General features: G+C 39.4%; 1 protein-coding gene across 1 annotated transcript in view; it reads right to left on the reverse strand.

Moving 5' to 3' along the window:
- Window positions 1-22,116, reverse strand: part of MRPS28 (mitochondrial ribosomal protein S28) — a 74,133-nt gene that overhangs the window by 46,627 nt on the left and 5,390 nt on the right. The window contains exon 2 of the mRNA XM_016216095.2: window positions 11,574-11,755. Within this exon, the coding sequence (XP_016071581.2) occupies window positions 11,574-11,755 (182 nt within the window). The remainder of the gene's footprint in view (window positions 1-11,573; window positions 11,756-22,116) is intronic.

The following is a 22,116-nucleotide window of genomic DNA, read 5'->3' on the forward strand; positions in this document are numbered from 1 at the left end:
TGAGGCTCCCATGAAATTAAGCAACTTGCCCAAGATCATACAATTAACATGCAGCAGAACCAGGATTCAAATTCAGAAATTCTTACTTTAGGGCCAATGATGCTTAGAAAAGCGATTCAACATAGTAAGAGCTAACAAATGACGGATGTTCAAGCTGGATTCAGTCAAGGAAGAGGCACTGAAATCAGACTGCAGACATTTGTTGGATACTGGAGTGCTCCAGAGAATTTCAGTTTATCCTGCATTTCACAGACTACAGTAAGCCTTTGACTGTGTCCACCGTGGAAGCTATGCATTGCTTTGAAAGAACTGGGCATGCCTTGGTACTTGATTTTCTGTTGTGTAGCCTGTATTGTGGATAGAAAGCCACTGTAGGGACAGAATATGGAGAAAGAATGGTTTCCTATAGGCAAAGTGTCAGACAAGGGTGCAACTGTCCCCCTATTTGTTTAATCTGTAGGCAGAACATATACAAAAAACTGGACTAAACTCAGAGGAAGGAGTGGAAATTGGTGGAAGAACTATCAATGACTTAAGAGATACATATGACCACTTCTTACCTATAGAAAGTAGCAGTAATTTGAAATGACTTCTGATGAAAGTGAAAGAGCAGTGCCAAAGCAGGACTGCACTTGAACATGACAAAGATAAAAATCTGCCCTGGCTGGTGTGGCTCAGCTGGTTACAGCATCGTCCTGTGCACCGAAGAGCAGTGGTTCGACTCCCCATCAGGGCACATACCCAGGTTGCGGGTTCGGTCCCCAGTCAGGGCGGGTGAGGGAGGCAACCAATCGATGTTTTTCTCTCACATCGATGTTTCTCTCTCTCTCTCCCCCCTCCCTCCATCTCCTCTCCCTCAGCCTCACCCAAACCCTCCCTCTTACCCTCTCCAGAATCAATGAAAAACATATCCTGGGGTGAGGCTTAAAAAAACAAAACAAAACAAAACAAAATCTGACTACAGAATACACGACTTTAACATAAACAGTGGAGGCGGGGAAATTGTTAAAGGCTGCTTATCTTGGTTCACTCATCAATTCAGATGGAGGCTGCAGCCAGGAAATCAAGAGAAGGCTGAGACTCAGAAGCACAGCAATGGGAGAGTTGGGAAAGATGACCAAGACGAAGATCATCTAATTCCTCTTCCCAATTCCTATGTACAGAAGACAAAGCTGAACAGTGACAATGGCTGTCAAGAAAAAAATTCATTCATCCGAAATACAGTGTTGGAGGAGGGCTCTAAGGACACACAGGACCGCCAGAAGGTGAACAAGGGATCCCAGAGAAAATCAAGCCTGAAACATCGCTGGAGGCAAAAATGACAAAACTGAAGCTGTCCTACTTGGGGCACATAATGAGAAGGCAGGGTTCTTTGGAAAATACTGATGCTGGGGAAAAAGAGAAGGCAGCCAGAAAAGATGACTAAATATGAGATGGATTGATTCCACAAAAGAAGCCATAGGCGTGAGTCCACAGGGGCTGAGCAGGGCTGAGGAAAGGACACTGTGGATGTCACTCACTCAAAGGGTCACCAGAAGCCTGAGCTGACTCAACAGCACGTAACACACATAACGATTACGATAATATCAGACAGCTCTGAAGATAAGAACATATACCTCCTAATTTTCAAGTCTGGAAAATAACAAATTTTCATTGATTTCAACATTAATTTTATATTTCTTCTTAAAATTGAGATGGTTCTCAATTCTTCACTAAAACAGGAATACTCCAGCCTCTTCAATGAAGGCGACCTTACTCCTCTATAACTCCAAGGGAAGCTAAGACAGTGTATCTCAAACAATAATTGCAGCACCCTCCTGTTGTTAGCTAAATGCTTTTGTGATTCCTGTCTATCAAAAAAGTAAGCTATGAATATTTATGGTGAACTTGTAATTTGCAAGGCACTACACCACACATTTAAAATTATTTTTTCCAAAAGATATAGCATATGTTTATTTTCTTAAAGTGACTTAAGATTCCTTTGGGGGAGAATTTCATAACAGTCCTAAACTTTAGGAAGTGATTACTGCTATTATCAGTCATGAACATCATTACCATTACAAACACACGGAACTTATATCACAAACTAGTATATGCTGAGCTTTACTTTTGGAATGTGTTCCTTCAAACTTCAGATGCCTCCTTCAGTGAAATAAATGAAATAAAGAACTTAAAAAATTCTTGCTGAAGGCATCATACTGGAAAAACAAGCTAAATTCAGAATTAAAGTTTCTAAATAAATTACATTCAGGAAATAGGCAGGCTAAAATATTTATAATTGCAATTAGAAAAAGATATTTCATTTCTGAAATAGATTTTGAGATTTAAAGAGTTTAAGTTTAGCTGTTAACTTTCAAAAATAGTTTGGTATATATCTTTCTAATAAATACAAAATGAATTAATATAACCCCCCCCACACACAACCCCTCAAAAATGGTGGTGAGTAAAAGAGAACTTTTGAGGTAAGGTTAACCCTAGTAAAAATGCTAAGTCTCAAAATATGTACATTCATAGCAATACATTTTGGAAGCTAAATAATTTCAAATCATATATTCCACACTAAAAGAAGTATAGCTTTCGCCCGGCCAGGCGTGGCTCAGCGGTTAAGCATAGAACTAGGATCCAGGCGATCAGGGTTCGATTCCCGGTCAGGGCACATGCCCGGGTTGCAGGCTGCAGCCGATCAATGACTCTCTCATCATTGATGTTTCTAGCTCTCTCTCCCCCTCTCCCTTCCTCTCTCTGAAATCAATAAAGACATATTTTTTTAAAAAAATTAAAACAAGCTGAAAACAAAGTATCACATTGTCAAGTATAGGGCTATATTGAGCCTGTATGATTCCTAACTTACCAAATAAAAGAAAAGGGATACATATGAATGAAGACATTTATAAGTGTCATTTATAGGCATACAAAGTGTTTTTCAATTATGATAATGATGTGGTTTTTAAAATAGAGCCACTCCAAAACACTGATTTTTGAACATTTCTCTTGATTCAATTAGCCTAGGGTTTAGACTCCTGGGTAAAGGAAGTTTCATACTGAAGTGAGGTTAGAACCGAGCCTCTTGCAGTCCACTCCTGTGCTCTTCGTGCTATTTGCCCTGCTCAACTTCCCCACACATGCAAAAACTACTGTATCTCCTCCCTACTATTCTTATCCTCCAAAATTTTGTAGAACACTTTAAAAAGAATGTAAAAAAGAACAGGGAAGTCGGAGGAGAACTGAGAAAATGAAGCGCTATGACAACTTCAGAAAAGGGAACAGGCAAGGAATGGTATTGACTACTACAGAGGGCTTGAGCGAAGCTGCCGGGAAGGAAGGTGACCAGAGGTTCCTGATGAATATAAGAGGTGCTTTCCAAAGCACACTGGCAAGTGCAGGGCCAGTTGGGCTGAACTGAGGAATAAATAGAAATACAGAAACAAGGGCAATCTGGGGGACAGAGGAATAGAACAATAGTCTGAAGGAGAAACAGGTAAAATGTTTTCCAATTTTATCAAATTCTTTAGAAAAGATGATCAGAGAAAATTTAAGGTAGAAAATAGGAAATCCAGGGAGTCCTAGGTTGAAGCACATGAAATTCAGATATTCAACTATTTTTTAGTTTAAAAACCCCCAGCAGTTTCATGTAGATTAAAACTATCAGAGGAACTTGATTTCAATAAAGAAGGAGATAAGGCTACTTGCTAAGGAGGTGGAAGAGGGAAGCAAGAGCCCTGGAGTGGAAAAGGTACAGTAATGAGAAGTCCAGGAACGAATGAAAGAGTCTTGAGAGCTCTGGTTGAGGCTGGATAATGAGAACATACAGTGAGTACACGTGGCAAGGTCACGCTACACCTGCATTTCACCTTGAGAAATAAAGCTACTAGGCTCTAACAGGATGCCTAGACCTGAATGAACACTGCAAGATTTCTTCAAACCAGTCACTCTCGTTTCATGTGGCGCAAACCCACATCTGCACTAATGCTGTTGCCTTTGGTTTTTGCTTTGTTTTGTTGCTGATAAAGTCAGAAGATACAGAAACAGAGCCCAATATGAAGTTGCCAATTCCACGCTGTTATTCTACAGCCCGATGAACAGTAACTCTACACAACTTCCCTACTGCCCGGACCTCTATTTTTAGTCACCTGAGCTGAAAACCTGTCATTTCTCTGAGCAGTCTCTGCTAGCTTCCTTTCCCATCTCTCTCACTCTAGTCCAGCCCCTAACTAGCCCCCCTGGGTTAGTATGGCAGTCTCAGAGCTGGCCTTGCTGCACCCATGCCTCTCACACAGCACTGCTAGGTCATCACCCAGAAAGACCAGTCCCCGATGCCACTCCTCTGTCACTCCACTATCAGGACTTTTTAGGCTAAAATTCAGAATTTCCCATAAGGATCCTTGCCTCTCTAGCAAAGCAAATATTTCACTACCCCCTAAAACTTCAGCCAAGCCACGGGCTCTTGACCACTGTGTGGTTTTAAAATATGTACACACATTTTATACACACCTCCCACTAAACGGTGCAGACTAATCCCCCCACCCCTCCCCAGTATGGGCTGGGCTTACTGACTTGCTCCTAATCACTACAATATGGGAGAGGTGGCAATGTGTGACTAGGTCGTAAAAGAAATCATAACTGCCCTAAACTCTCTCTCTCCTAGATGATTCAGTCTGTGGGAAGCTAACTGCTATGTCATGAGGACACTCAAGTAGCCCACTGGAAAAACCCATGTGATGAGGAACTGAGGCCTCCTGCCCACGGCCAGCATGTTGGGAGCCACCTTGGAAACAAATTCTCCAACTGGATCAAGCCCTCAGATGACAGCAGCCCTGGCCAACATCTTGACCAAAGCTCAGGAGAAACCCTGAGGCAGAACTGTCCGGACAAGACAGTCCTGGATTCCTGAGCCACAGCCTTTGTGGGAGATAATGTTTATTGTTGTAAGCTCCTAAGGTTTGGAGAATATGTTGCACAGATGTAGATAACTAATACAATCCTGCCCAGCTCTCCCTCAATTCTGTGCCCTTGCTCACACTGTCCTGTCATTCTCCATCTCCCAACAGCCTTCCCCAGCCTTCACGATCTAGCTGAAGCTCCATCTCTTTGAGGAGGCCCTTTCTCGGCTGGTTTATAAAACCATTTCAACTGTCATATCTCTAGCTTATTTATCGTTTGAACACTTGTATGCCTGACCATATCATTCATTTAGGCATTTATTCACGTATTCCTCTGTATTACTGTGCCCCATGTATCTTTCCTCCTAAAGATGGCATGCAATCCTTCTAGACTGCATTCAGCATACTGTAACTAAGACATTCAATGAATATTTGCTGAGAAAATTAACAAATCACACATACACACACCCTGGAAATGTACTTGATTCCCATAAAGTACTGGTTAACAATAGAGATTTAAAGCTACACTGTCTCAGGTCTGCTAACTAACTAGCTGCTGTCCTTGGGTAAGTTTCTTAAAGATCTGTAAGCCATTCTTTCCTTAGTGTTTTTAAATAAGGATTCTAACAGTATGTACCTTAAAGTAGTAAAGATTAAAGAAAATAATACTTGCAAATCTCTTAGCAAAGTGCATAGCATAGACAGTGCTCAACATTTTTATTATTATTATTAATCACAAATTTCAAAATACTTCCTGAAATTCTGGGTCCCTGAAAGTCTCTAGATGTTATCAAGTGGCAATCTAAACTAATACAGAATTCTACAAACTAAAATAGAACTCACACTTTCTATTAAGGTAGCTTTGAATTTTTAAAAATCTACTCTTAAGTCAATAGAACTACAGCCTGAACCAATTGCAGGAGTGCAGCCCTGACTTTTTCTCCTCTTTGTCCTATTAAGATATTAACTTCAAAGCTTTTGTGGGAACACTTAATTGCTTGCATTCCTTAAAAGGCAGCCACCATAGTAGTTTCCAGATTCACTTTTAACCTTTACAGTCCTGGGAAGGCATATAAGGCAATCTTACTAGACATATAAATTTACACAATCTCTGGGATAATACAGCTGTACACATGTGAACATGCTACATGAAAGCAGATCAACTCTGCACATCAATAAAATAGAATCCAATAGAACAAATCAATCCAATAAAACACTGCTATGCCACATATCCTAGGGGAGGGGGAACCTCTAATGCTATTAATTTTTTTAAACTTATTTATAGAGGTATAATTGACATATAACATTATATTAGTCTCAATTGTACAACGTAATGATTCGATATTTGACATATTGCAAAATGATCACCACAATAAGTCTAGCTACCATCTGTCACTATACAGTTACATAAGAAATTTTCTCGTGATGACAACTTTTAAGATCTACTCTCTTAGCAACTGTCAAATATGCAATACAGTATTATTAACTATAGTCACTATGACTTACTTATTTTATAACTGGAAATTTGTACCTTTGACCCCCTTCACTCATTGCGCCCCCCTCCCCCTCCCTCTGGCAACCGCCAATCTGTTTCCTGCATCTATGAGCTTGGGGTTATTTTTGTTTGTTTATTTGCCTTTTTAGTCTAATACTATTCAAAGACTGGATTACAAGTGTTTCGTGATCTCGGAATATTTCTGAGATCATATTTTACAATTTATACATACTCTCAATCAGAGATCTGTAATGAAAAATCTAATAGAATGATTTTCAATCACTAATTTATTGAAAACCAAGCACACTTTTTAATTGTACACCACATCTGCTGGAATAAAAAGAACTGCTTCATTCAAATTCTTTCTTGTTTCCCCACCAATACACTTTGAAACTTTACTTTTTGAAACGTTCAATATCCATCCACTCTCACTTGACCGTGCATATCACACAACTTGAAATAGAAACAAAGACTGGGAAATCAGCTTGTTTATTCCACCTTAGTGTCAAACAAAAGTACAAATAATATTCCCTGTGTATGCTAGTTACCTTAGAACTGCCAATCATGCTTGTTTTGAAACTCTTCGATTTTCAGAGCTGTCAATCACATGTGTTGTGACAAGAGATGCCAGTGTAGAAATAATGCTTTAAAAGATGCAATCTTCATGAACACATTAATAAATAAATGGACTTAACTTATAAACCTGGACTTCAGGATTTTACAGAAATGTATACCATTCACAAAAATTCAAAATTAAAATTCAACTTAATGAACAAATTTAGAGAATCTGGCTCTTCAGCCAAAAAGATAAGCATGGTTTAACCATGAGGATTTTATATTTCAGTAAAAAGAGGAATGTTTCTAACTGTACCTTATGACCATGAGTGGGAATGAGAGAATCAAACCAATCTAAACCTGGGCATTTTAATTTTAATTTTTGAAGCTGGCAAAAATATCAATATAATATATTCCCCTCCCCCACATGCCCAATACAACCCAACTTACTATCCACCTAGTCATTCATGTCTAAAACCAAACATCATTCCTTCCACCTCATGACCCACAATTACTCAGTCACCAAGACCCAGTCCTTCTGTCTCCTAAACAGCTAATGAAAGTCTCCTTTTCTGACGCTCAGGCATAATTCACATTCTCATCATTTCTTTCCAGTAGCTTCTTTACTGGCCTCCCTAACTCCAGTTTCATTCTTTCAATATATGCTCCACTGCCAGAATGTGCTCCCTGGAACACAAACCTGGTCCATGTCACATGTTACAATATTTGAATGGCTCTTTCCCACTTTCAGAGTAAAGCTCCATTTTTTTAGAATGGCATGTAAGTCCCCTGAAGACCCAGGTCCTGCCATCTCCCCATTCTCCCATAGCTCCTCCTAAACTTAAGCCAACAAAGCCACCTGAGTTCCCAGCAGAGGCAGGCTCTCACTAAGTATTCTGCAAGTGTGGCTCCCTCTCATTTCCAGCACTTCTATATCCTACCACCACCCATCCTTTACAACTCAATTCCATGTTACTTCCTCTGTGAAACTCTCTTGCACAAGCTGACAGGTTCATCGATCCCCTCTTTTCCAAATTCCTAGAGAATCCAGGAAATAGAACCTGTACAGTGTTATGTATGTTCATTTCTCTATCCCCAGGACTGACTCATCACCTCCCTGAGAGCAGGGGTTGTCTTTAATCTGTACATCGCTAGCATTAAACCCACAGGTGGCACAAAATAGTTCATTAAATACTTCCTGACTCCGTGAAAAACTGTACCATGACCCAGTTTATTTAAAAATAAAAATAAAATCAGCAGCTTAATTCTTGAGACTCATAAAATGTATTATAGGTATATTCTAAGCCAACCAAACTAATCAATGCCATAAAGCATTATTTTGGGCTTAACAATGTTCTTAAGAAATTTATTTATTTACTTATGATTTCACTGTAAGGATTGGTACCACCTCAAATAGTACTTGAGATCCAATAACCCCATCTTACTCTCACTACTGTTCCTGCTGGAGGTGTTAAGGTCTCAACCACAATAACTGCTCATGTCCATAACACTCAGCACCTGACTGGTTCAGCACACACTGTTCTGATATGTGACAAACCCTATCAACAGCTCAGTAAACAGGTGGTCAACACAGGCAAGTCCCCAACCCAGTCACACTTCACTCATCAGGAAGTCAGTTATTTGGTGGCATCAAGTCCCCAAAGAACCCAAAGAGAATTAAGCAGAGGACTGTTGGAACTGTCAAAATGCATGTTGAAGTCCATGTACTAAAGTACATACACTTACTTAGAGAAGAGGCCACGAGGTTCTTACTCAAGCACTAGTTATTCTTATTTTAAGCACAACAAATTCGGTAACCAATTTCCTAGGCATCAGAATATTAAAAGAAGAGATTAAGAGGTCTAAGCTAAAAATGCAAACACAAGAGCAACAGTAGGGGAAAAAAAGATGATACCCAAAGGTGAAGCACAAAAACTACATAACTGGGGGTTATGTGGTTAAGGAGCAATAATTCTATATCTTTGAACTGTGATACAATACAGAAATTCATGTTTATAATTATGACCTTGGTCATCAAAAAACCAAGACAAAAAAACCCAGGTTAAATTACTTTAGTCTAACAAGGTTCAAAGAAAGTAGATGACACATTTTATAAAAAGAATCAATCGAATAATTAAAAATTAAGTATTACACCTACAAAAAGTCAACCTTCTACCCTTTACTGAATAAATTTTTTAAAAATATATCATTCCCAAATAACAGCAGGGACTCTAAGCTACCAATCATTGTCAGACATTAACCAGTTATTGTAACCACAGATATCACTATAATTATGATAACACATCCATTCTGAAACAAAACCGGGACCCGCTGATCATTAGCTTACTGGTGGTAACACTATCCAAACACACTATGGACACGATACCAAGGGCCACGGTGTACCATAACCATGGAACCATAACTAAGGACATTATAACAGGTGACATACCGTTCTTTAACAGACCCATAGAGCTTCACTACCACTGCCTTCAGAATCAATATAAAATTGATTCATATGTAAGACTATTTTGGGAGGTTTTTATGAGACATTAAGAACTCTATATTGTAGGATTTAGAGAAGAGAACTTTAGAGTGAAGAGAACATTCACAGCATTGGTTATACACAGCTCTATGTCTGAGTCCCTGCCTTGGTAACGAACAGTTGTGTCACGGGAACACGTTACACTCAGAGACTCATTTTCTTCATTTGGTAAATGGGGATAATAGCTTCTACTTTCCATGCTTCTTAGGAGGAATAAATCAGATGACATACACAAAATGCCAATGTAAGTTTTCAAAAGCCTAGCTATCATGTTATCAGGTGGGGATATGGAAAGGGATCTTATCCACACTAGGACAAATTTTGGGAAGTTGTAAGCTGTGTTACTGACACAAGAAAACATGTCTAAAGAAAAGGGAAGGCAGCTTCACATGACAGGCAAAGTGCTTTATATTTTTAAGTCACAGGAGAAGCTCTCTGACTCATAGGTTGGTTCAGGGAAAAGTAGGTTAAAATGAGGACTCATTAAAAAGTGTACACATAGACTGTAAAGACATTAACTTAGCAATTAATGCAAATGTTCTGATTTAGGGCCTGGCCTCCTTGGTGAGTAGAGGTCCAATCACTGGAGCTCAACACTGATCGCCTTCCATAAACAATCCCCACTGCAGTACCTCGATGGCCTGAGGCAGTTACTTTAACGTAAAACGGGAACAGAAGGACATTTGGAAAGCAATTCCTTCCAGATTTTTATGATTCTCCCCCAGTCCTTATGGTTTACTTATTAAAAGGGTATTACTTCGCTAATTAGGATATCCAGTTAACTAAAATGATTTCTGATTCTTATCAGTTACTCTAAGTTTGAAAGGCCACTGAACTTATTGAAAGCAATAATAAAAAAATTAAACCATTTTGCTAAACTGAGTACTTTATTAAATTTAAGTTTTCATTGCATTTAAAAGCCATCTGACAAAGTAAATGAGGAATTCAGAGATAGTTCTAGGCTGACTTTTGAAAGAGGGCTTTGTCTGATTATTTGATATAGTTTCCAAAAAGTAGAATAGATTCAACTACACACCAGTCTAAATAAAGAGAAAAATGGTTCTCAAAAGGGATAAAAAAAGGTTCGGCTGATGAATAATACACAATTTATGTAAATACCTACATCTTATTTAGAGTTGCTTAATAAATGTATCAAAGCGGAAATCTGCCATTCTGAGACTTAGCCTCCCAGAATCTATGCAGTCAAAGGCCTGACATCATGAAGGTAGACAGCAACATGTGTCCAGCCCAATAAGCTGTTGTATCTGGTCAGATAATCTAAACGTGTAAACAAAGGAAAGACCAGAGACCCAGCTGGATCTCATTACCTTCACGTTTGGTGTTATCATCCTTCCACCAATGCTAAAGACGACAGGTAAGATTTTAATAAAATATTTCCCACTCACAAATTTTGGTTTGGATACAGGTAGAAAGGCAAAGTAACTGAAACAGTAACTAAAAGTATTATAGAAAGTATCAGGTCAGCATACTTTGAAAGCTAAGTGACAGGTAGTTGTAAGAGTCCCAGAGAAGGGTTTTAGAAAGAACCTAAGCATTTCTACATGTAGAAATAAAGAGATCTGATAACTATTCTGTGAAGAGTATAACCCTTCTTTCCAGGATAAATTGAAAATGGGACAACAAGGAATTTGCTAAGTTAAAAAGTTTTTCTCAGAAAAAAACTGCCTGTAGGCATAAAGCTGTAGCTGTGTTCATAGCCATCAGAGTATGAGCACACATAGGTAAGCAGGGACGGAGGTAACTAAGCAGTCAGGCTCAGTCCTGGCTGAAGTGAAGCACTCCCTTTAGCATACCATTCGAAACAACCACTAGGCTGCAGAACCAGAGAGCAATAGGGCTTACGCTTTGACTGTTATTTAGCGTTTGGGAAAACAAAGGATGAACATTCAACTCGTCCCCAAAACTATTCTCACTGCTTTGAGAAGACATGAAGCTGGCCCAACTTGGCTAACTAGCATTATGAAAAGAAATAAGCATATTTTCTGTCTTTCCAAAACCACCAACTAAAGTCCAATAATATTTCTGGGATATCTCAGCTTGTATGAACACTATTAAAGCACTTGGAAATGATTCTACTTACTCTCCATCCACTTCTGGTCTGCTACACACACAATGAAACTTGCCGCCAAAATCTATATAAAGATCCTTTTCCACGATATGAAAGATTCGTCCAATGACGATTTTATCCTTGGCAGGTCCCATCTGAGTGAGCGGAGAATGTCTCAGCATAGACGCGAAGGATTCCACACTTTTCAGAGAGCCCTAAATATGAAAAGAGATATTTATGTGCATATAACTCAATATAAAAGTACAATATGGTGGATATAATTAAAGACTTACAGGGAAAGACTTTATCATACCCTATATAATATAAAGCTAATTGACTTTGCTGTATATTTACATTTGTAGCAATAATAAAAGATATTTACATGGGATTTTGCTTTAAAAAGCCAGGTCTACTCTTCAGCTTCCTTTTTCTCCCTTTTCTTTGTGAACAGGAGCCCAAGAAAAGTAGGCATCTGCACTTGGTGTGAGACAGCGTGTCGGCATGGACGGTGAGGCCCAGAGTAGATCGGGAATGTGAGCAGGGTCAGCAGTGGCCTTAGACACAGCCTGCCGCATGGGGAAGGAGGGGCGTCTGAGCCTGTGAGGAGGGCATCCAAGAAGGCAATGGACCTTATTCCTAGTACTGACCGTCTGCCAAAACATGCCTTCGAATTCAGGTTCAGTGAGAGTGACTATTCTTTTAATACAACTTTAGCATGTTAAGATAAAATTATCAAGGGCCCTTCAATCAGCAGGCTGAACACGTGTTCATAATTCAATATTTTTAATGGCTTGACCTTGTTATAATTTTCTTCAAAGGAAAAATCTCTTTGTTTTGTGGTGAGCACTTTCTTGGAGTCGTTGACATACCAAAGTTACTTGAGGGATGATTGAACAAATAATGCAGGCTGATTACTTTTTTTAAGAACTTACCACATTTTTCCAAACACATACTTTTTCAGAAATCTGAGTACAGACCTGTGCCTTCGACTCATCTTTAATTTGTGTAGGGTGTAATATGTGTTACCTTGGCTCAAACTAAGGAAAGTCCTACATTTCTATTTGAGAGGGTTAATTACAGAATATTAACAATTTGATCTGACTACATAATCCTATATCTGGACTGAGTTTTACATTTGTTTCTTTTCAGGAGAGAATTATTAAGAGTTTGATAGTATACTAATTTGAAAAACTCAAAACCACATTTGGGACTTAATGTTAATGCAGGCAGTACCCCCCAGAGAACAAACTCAAATGCAGGTGGGTGGCCTCGGTGAGCAGGGGAGTACAAGCCAGTCTAAGGTATAGCCACTACTCAGCTCCAGCTGCAACTAGTCCAGTGCTGCCACATCTTTTGCTTTTCCATGAAAAGTCAGAAACCCGTATGTCAACATAAAATTTCCAATTTTTAAATGTTTATACGTTGAAAATTAGTTTTTCATTTTATAAATCTGGCAAAAACACAGTCGGATCCATGGACCAAAAGTCCATGACCTCTGCCTCAAGAAGGAAGTCAAAATGGACTTGGCTGATGCCAAGTCCCTGAGGCTGGAGGGGCTGTGGTGATGGATTTGTTTCAGTGGATTGAAACACACTGGGAAGGAATCCTCAGCACAGAAGGGTTGATCCAAACCAAAGACAAGTCAGTAGGCCTAGACGCCAAAAAGAGCTAAAGGTAGCCAGGAATATTATGCTTTGAGCCATAATACTAGTTTTACAACTCCACACAGTATAATATTAATAATCCTTACTAAAGCATCTTGAAAAAAATAGTTCTTTCTTGCAGAGAGCCAAGGATAAAACAAATTCTACAGGCTCAACACAGACACAGCTATGACTTATCCTCTGTAAGTAATACAAAGTCAGTCACCAGTGACAACAGCAGCTACTACAATCCTCTGGTGGGAGTTACGAAGTCATCCACAGCAGCTGCCACCAGAGCAGCTGAGAAGAGCATCGCTCATGAGAGGAGCAGAGAGAGTATCAGCTTGAGAGTCTCATCCTGCTCACTCACAATCACACAGGGTTCTTCCCACTTTTCCCTAAGACCTGCTTTCACATTACCCCTCCCTGAGGTTGACAGCTCCTCCCTCTGCCCCTCCTCCTTCCCCTCCCTTTCCTTGCCCCTTTCTCTTCTGCTTTTCTTTGGACTTTCAATTGAAGCTGTGGTCTAAATAAAACAGCCTTAGATGACAGGAAGATCCAGCAGTAAATCCAATAGTTAAACATTTATTGAAAATAATTCAGCCATCACTAGGGACTGTTCCTAAAATAACATACTCTCCTTTATAGCTGTGAAGAGATGTTTGGGCTAAGATTAATATGACAGTATATGGTATTTCCCCTTAAGTTTCAGAAAATAATTGAGTGTTCTCAACAATTTAAAAAGATCTCTCGTTGGGTGGTGAACACACAATACAGTGTACAGATGATGTGTTGTGGAACTGTGCACCTGAAACCTGTATAAATCTGTTAACCAGTGTCACCCCAATAAATTCAATGAAAAGGAAAAAAAAAAGAAACATGGACACGAAAAGGTGCATTATTGCTAGAAAAAGCATGGAGTCAACATTCAGTTATTCATTATCTTCCTTTAAAGTATTATCTGTAATTTAATGGATATTTTTCCAAGTTACACATCTTCCCAAAGGGGGTATATATTTGAACTATTTTAATTACTTTTCAAAGTTTTCAAATCAGTAGGTTTGAAAAAAATTCCCAACAGCAACAAGAATGCATGTTGGAGTATAAGTAAGAGTTCTAACATTAAGTATCCACAAACATTGCTGAATATTTTGTAAACCTCTTTAAAATAAAAACAAAAAATATTTCAATGCTAAAAAAATTATAATAAAATAAAAATAAAAGATCTCTTGATATTTTTAGTAAATCTGTTGTGAATATATATTACATTATAAACTTTATAAAATTATGAATAATTACTTTTATTGAGGTATAATTTACATATTATGTTAGTTTCAGGTGTACAACATAATGAGTTGAAATTCGTACACACTGAGAAATGAGTACCACAATAAGTCTACTTAAGTCACCATATATAGTTACTAATTTTTTTCTTGGGAAGAGAACTTTTAAGATCTAATCTCTTAGCAATTTTCAAATATACAATACAGTTTTAACTATAGTTATCATGCTGTACATTACACCCCATGATTCACTTATTTTGTAACTGGAAGTTTGTACCTTTAAACCCCTCCCTCCATTTGGCCACCTCCCCTCACCCCCCCTGCCTCTGGCAACCACCAATCTGTTCTCTGTATCTATGAGCTTGGATTTTTGTTTGTTTGTTTAATTTGGGGGGCTTGTTTGTTTAGATTTCACAAATAAGTGAGATCATGTGTTGTCTTTCTCTAACTTACTTCACTGAGCATAATACCCTCTAGGTCCATCCATGTTGCAACAAATCATAAGACTTCCTTCTTTTTTATGGCCAAATAATGGGCCACATTTTCTTTATCCATTCATCCATTGATGGACATTTGGGTTGCTTCCATGTCTTGGCTATTGTAAATAATGCTACAGTGAACATGGGGGTGCATATATCTTTTCAAGTTAGTGTTTTCATTTTCTTTGGACAAATACGCATCAGTGGAATTGCTGGATCATATGGTAGATCTATTTTTAATTTTTTGAGGAAACTCCACACTGTTTTCCATAGCGGCTGTGCCCATTTGCAATCTCACCAACAGTCCACATCCTCACCAACACTTGCTATTGTTGCTTTTTGAGAAGAAGCTATTCTAACAGGTGTGAGGTGCTCTCACTGTGGTTTTGGTATGCGCATCCCTGATGAGTAGTGATGTTGGGCATCTTTTTAAGTACTTCTTGGCTATTCGCATGTCTTCTTTGGAAAAATGTCTATTCAGACCTTCTGCTCATTTTTTAATCAAGTCGTTTGTTTTGTTTTTGTTCTTTGCTATTGAGCTGTATAAGCTCTTCGTATATTTTGGACATTAACCCCTTATCAGGTTTATGATTTGCAAATATTTTCTGCAGTTCAATAGGTTGTCTTTTTATTATGTTGATAGTTTCCTTTGCCATGAGAAGCGTTTGAATTTGATGTAGTCCCACACTTGTTTATTTCTGCTTTTGTTGCTTTAGCTTTCGGTGTCAGATTTAAAAAATCACTGCCAAGGCTGATGTCAAGGAGCTTACCACCTATTTTTTTCTAGGAGTTTTATCGTGTCAGGTCTTATTAAGTCTTTTATCCATTTTGAGTTAATTTTTAAGTATGTTGTAAGATAGTGGTCCAGTTTCATTCTTTTGCATGTGGCTGCCCAGTTTTCCACACACAATTTATTGAAGAGACTGTCCTTCCCCCATTATATAGTCTTGGCTCCTTTGTCTTAAATTAATTGACATTATATTGTGGGTTTATTTCTGGGTTCTCTATTCTGGTGACCCATAGAATAATACCTGAATTTGCTTTTCAATAGTACACTCACTGTACTTTTTGGAAACTATATCAAATAATCAGACAAAGCCATCCTCCTTCAAAAACCAGTCTAGAACCATCTCTGAATTCCTCATTTACTTTGTCAAAATGGCTTCTAAAAATAATGTATGTAGCAACTTCCTCAATCCATGCGGACAACTAACATCTTTAGCTCCTCCTGCTGATGCCAATGCAAACTGTAGGCACACTGTCACCTGCAGGATGTATCATGGAGCTCAATGTGTAACCCTGGTTATGGAAAATGTTGCTATAAAGCTCATTTATAGAGCTGTCATAGGTAAAGAGGTGCCTTAGAGTTGACTGCTTCATTTAAGAACTGATCACAGACCTCAGATTTCCTGTTATTCTGCTGCACTATTTTTTTCCTTTGAAGACTGAAAGCTGAGTGGAGCTCTCTAGGTTGAACAGGGAAAAGCAAAGGGATACCAGGTATAGGGAACAGTACCACTTTAATTCAATCATTCATCATATATATGCTGAATATTGAGTGCCTGTCTTGCACCAAGCTCTGTTCTAGCCTTGATATGGAAATCTGTGAAATGGTAGGGAACACAGAGTTAAACCAGCATGACAATAGAGATTAGGGTCCAAAAAGTTGTTGAAAAAAAGTGTTGTACCGCAGGCTAAGAGGGTTAGACATTATCCTACAAGTAGTGGGGATTTAAGAGGTTTTGCTTTAATGGGGTGACAGGACTTGCTCTTGTTTTAAAAAGAAGACTTTAGAAGCAGTTTGCAAGATGGACCAGAGAGGAAAGAAATGGGAAGAGGGTAAACTGTTAAGAAGCTCCTGCAATTAGCTAGGAAGGAGATGATAAAGGGCCTGCACTGAAGCAGTGGCCATAGGAACAGGGAGGACGGGATACAGAGCTGTTCACTGCATATACAGAAAGGCCTTATTCCCCAACTGGCTGGAGAGAGAGAGAGTTAAGGGAGAAGGGGAGCCACAGGTGAGGCTCAAGAGCAGTGCTGGAGAAGTAAGAAGTAAGTCGGCTTTGCACGCTCTGGGTTGTGAAACCCATAAATTTCAGGGAACACTGGCTATCTGGTACATAGCTAAAAATAACAGTGCACATATTCATATACATACATAAATTTGCACACAGGTTTACAGTGATATTGTATAGAGAAGTAATCCCTCAAAAGTATCAAATGCTAACTGTAATAATTTCTGTATAGAACTATTTTTTCTTTTTTCTTAATTTTTACTTGATTTTAGAGACTGAGGGAGGGGGAGGGAGAGAGGAGAGAGAGAAAGAGAAACATCAATTTTTTGTTCTACTTATTTATGCATTCTTTGGTTTATTCTTACTTGTGCCCTGACTGGGGATCAAACCTGCAACCCTGCTGTATTGGGGAGGATACTCTAACCAACTGAGCTATCAGGCCAGGGCAGAATTATTTTTCCTTTATATTATTTATTTTAGAAGATCTAGAACAAAGAACACATACTACATTTAAAGTTTTAATACATATTAAGCACATATTATTACTATCATGCACATGAGGGCATTTAATATATCTTGGGATCAGAGGCTCTTTGTGCTAAAGGAAATACGAGCTATCAGCTAGCCCAACTACCTCATTTTACATGAGTACCATACCTAATATTCAAAGCTACAGGATAAACTCAACAGTGACTCTTAAACCCAAGTTGCTGCATAAGATGGAAAATAGAAACATTATTTAAAAACTTAAAAAGAACAGGAGAGCAGAGTAACAGAAATACTTAGGAAACCTAAGTTCTGTGGCCAATTCAGCCATTAAATAGCTAAAAATTCTAGAATAAGTCATTTAACCTCTCTAGGGCTGTCTTCCCATTTGTAAATAAAAGAATTGAATATCTATAATTTTAGTAGTAGGAATTCTTAAATATTCTAAAATATAAAAAGGATTTTAAAAAGTAACAAACATTAGAAATGGAAGATAAATCCTACCCAGCCTACTCTCTTAACACAAACAGCAGCAAAAATAATGAAATGGTGTATTTCATTTCATCTTAGTTAGCAAAAAACAAATTTCAACTTGCATCTTCTCCGACAAGTAATTTTGAGAGGAATTCCTTCTATTAACTGTGCGATGACACTTTGTTTCCTCCACCCTAACCCATATGTGTAATGCTCATAAGAATGTTCTCTTATTAAAATAAATGGAGTAGTAGCTCAAGATGGCAGAGCGAGTACTTACCTTTATTTACCTCTCTCTCCTGAAGCCCCATTAAGTGGTAGTAAAGAATGAATGAAAAAATTAGAAGCCCTCAATACTGAAGAGAATGAAGACAAAAAGTATACGAAATTTCACAATGATCTAGTGGACAAAAAGCATGTGATGAGTGGCAATTAATGAAGCAGAGAGAGGAAATCACAGCTAAAATACATGTGGGAAGGATGAGGCTGGGAAAAGAAGTCAATCTAATCTGAAGAAATGTAGGAACTCAGGCCTGCAAGAAGTACAAAGCTGGAATGAGAAGAGAGGCCAGAAAAAAGAGGCATAATTAAAAGAATATAGGCAGTCAATTTCTGTCAAGCACAAAATAGCTGGCAGTAAGGCCAAGTGCACCATACCTAGTAATAAGCCAGTTCGTATCCTGGCAAATTGATATCAAGTATTTTTTTCTCTGCTCTAAAAAAACTGAATAAATTGTCTAGAGAAGAATGAAGTTTGGGATGGTTGGTAATGGAGCAATAGGTCCCTTATCCAGGCAGTAAAGCAAAGAATCAAAACGACAGCTGTTGGCAAGGCCTGAGGTGGGAAGACCTGGAGCAGGAGGGCTCTCACCGGAGGACTCTGCAGGGTGATCACAGGAGCCCAATCCTGGCTCTGACTCTCTGTGCTGCTGTTCACACATCTTTAAAATGGGTGAAAATTACATACATTTATAAATTGTTGTGAGAATTAAATACATAGCCCTCAAACAGTGCCTTAAAAATGTAGCTTTTAAAAAATGTAGCTTCTTGTATATCCAATCACCACCAGTTTTATTAACAAACCCATTAGTTGAAAAAGACAATGTCTAGAATCACGTTTGGTTGTGATGACTGGGCTGCTACAGGAATCTACTGATAGAGGCTAGGGATGCTGTTAAACATCCTACGATGTACATAACAGCCCCCACAAAAGAGAATTATCTGGTCAAAAATGTGACTCGTGGCAAGTCTGCAAACCCCTGAGTAATGGACCCAGTAACATCCAGTGGGCCAGATGTCAGAGCAGTGAGTGCATGAAGGGGATCTGGGAAGGAGAGCCAGGCAAAAGAGTAAGGGAGTGAGATTCCAGGACTTCAGAATGGCTGCCAAGTGGTCCAGGCTGAGTATGAAGGGAAGGAGACCCAGAAAAAGGTTGACAGACTGGTAGATAAAGGTGTGATTCGGGAACTGGAGAACATGATGAGGGTAAGCTGTGGTCCAAGAAAGGGCTCAGGAGTTTGCAAACCTGAAGATAAGATCATTCCTAGTGACAATGATATAGATATTATGGTACATCTGCAAGTGAAGGACATTAGAAATGAAGGGTGTTGAATGTGAAACGGAAAATCTGTGCTGCCAAAGTGCTAATCAAGTCATCAATGTCCTGCTGAAGTGAAAGACAGGTACGAGGAGGAAAAAAAGAGAAAAGCTGTGAGCCAATGATGAGGAAAACACTGAAAGATCTGAGATTTCTACCAGGGAGTCTTTTCTTCAATATCTCTCCCCCTTATCTATGGAGTGAGGGCTATTAAGGTAAGAAAGGCTAAGTGGAAGACACTAGAATTCCCCTGCCTACCAAACAAGTAAATCAAAGGCAGTGCTGCATTCCTGGAGGCAGGATCAAGGACATGAAGATGCAGCAGGGGAGGGAATGGATTCCCTCCACATCCCATTTACTTGCCTATGTGGCCCTGCAGAAAACAGATGTTCTTAGAGAAGGACAATTTATTACCATAAACGTAATCAAATGACAACTCCAAGTGCAGCTGTTATTCCAGATGTGATTTCATGGCTAGAGCAAATCAAATATTCCCCAGCACCTGGTAGACAATAATTGATCTAACAAATTTTTTTGTTTTACTTTATTTTTATTGTTGACACTACTACAGATGTACCCCATTTTACCCCCTTTACCCACCTGCCCCTGAGGAACCCCACCCCCCCCCTCCGGCCATCACCACACAGTTGTCTGTATCCATGGACAAATGCTTTCTTTTTCTAGTAAAGCTATATACTTCAGGGTGACATGTATCCTCCAGCTCTTGTCACAATCTAGTCTACAAGGACTTTGATGGCTACTCCATTCCACCGAACATCTTGCTGGTCTGTTACACATGCTGACTGAACCTGAATTCAGAAAGTTGCAACTACTCTAGACACATGGTATTCCCCAGAGAGTGGGAAATAAACCCCACAAATATGCTGGGCCGTGGTGAAATTCCTGGGGTCAGTGGTCCGGGTTATGTTAGGATGCCCTTTCTAACCACTGAGACAGAAACTCAATGCTTAGTGGGTCTCTTTGAATTTTGGGTCAACAAATACCTTATTTGAACATACTTCTCCAACCTTTATACCAAGCAACCCAAAAAGCTGCCAGTTCTGAGTGGGACCCAGAACAGTCAAGGCTCTGCAACAGGTCCAGGCCACCAGGCAAGCTATTCTACTGCTTGGCCTTTGCAACCCGGGACATGTGGTGGTGCTTAGAAGTATCTGTGCCAGGAACAGATGCAGAACGGCAGCTCTGACAGACCTTGCCAGGTGACTCCTCAGGTGACTGAAGGACAGTGGTGAAGGAACAGCCTCCCAGTGGGCAGAACGTTGAGCAGAGCACCTGATCATTTTGCCTGAACAAAGCCATGGCCAACATGTGGAACTATGTTGATTTGTGTAAAATGACTAATAATTTTGCTGGATGGTCAGGGATTTAGAAGGAACGTGATTGGAAAATAGATGACAAGAGGTCTGGGAAAGACATGTAGATAGGTCTCTCTGGATACAGAGTGAGAAAATAAATGAGTCACATGGGAATGATTTGTTCAGCAGAGAGGAATCTCAATAACCAGGGGACAGGATAAACAGTCCTAGGGAAGTCAATCAACCTCTTTCCCCAGCCACTGCTGCCCCTCACAAATGGGTTCAAGAACAAAGTGGCCATGGCAGCAGTAGTGTGCTTCTGTTGTAGGGGTCGAGGGGCATCTCAACATGTCCCAGACCATCAGCCAACTAGAAATTACACCAAGGTGGCAGGACCCTGAATTTCTGTGGGATGGAGTTTATGTATGGACTCAGGAACACTGCATTTTACTCACTCAACACTGCTCAATGACCAGCCTCCAAGAGCAGAGACCAGTACTAAGCTTCCAATATAGCACCACTCGCTGGGAGGATCAGCCGGCCACCTGGTGGCAAGGTGATTTCATAGGCCCATTCTAAATGAATATATTATCACTGGAACTCTGAATCTGGATTTGCCTTTCCTGCCCACAAAGATTCTACCAAAACCATCATCCATAAACTTAGAGAATTTCGGATTCACTGTCATGGTATATTCCCCATAGCACTGCTTCTAACTGAATAAATCATTTTACAGGAAATGATTTGGGATAATGGGGTTGTGCTTACGTAATCCACTGGTCTTTCCAGTGCTGGGCTTGACAGACTAGTGAAATGACTTTTTTAAATTAAACTTTCTATTTTGAGACCACATGCAATTGTAAGATCCCCTGCACCCTTTACCCAGTTCTCCCAATGGTAACATCTTGTAAGACACGGTATAATATTACAACCACAGTATTCAGATTTCACATGGGAAGGTTCATGTATTCCTCACCACAGTACAGCTGCAGGACAGTTCCAACGCCACAAGGATCTTTTGTGTTGTCCTTTAATAGGTCTCCATCTCCTTTCTGCCCACTCCCATCCCTAACTTTTAGCAACTATTAATCTGTTCCCCCTCTCTATGATTTTGTCATTTCAAGAATGTCACTCAAATGGAACCACACAGCATATAACCCTCTGGGACTGGCTTTTCCACTCGGCATGATTCCCTAGAGAGTCATTCAAGTAGATGTTTCTCAATTGCTTGTTCCTTTTCATTGCTGTGTAGTATTTCACGGTACAGATGGACCAACGTGCGT

Source organism: Miniopterus natalensis, chromosome 16, assembly GCF_054644295.1.
Source record: "Miniopterus natalensis isolate mMinNat1 chromosome 16, mMinNat1.hap1, whole genome shotgun sequence".
Taxonomy (NCBI): Eukaryota; Metazoa; Chordata; class Mammalia; order Chiroptera; family Miniopteridae; genus Miniopterus; species Miniopterus natalensis.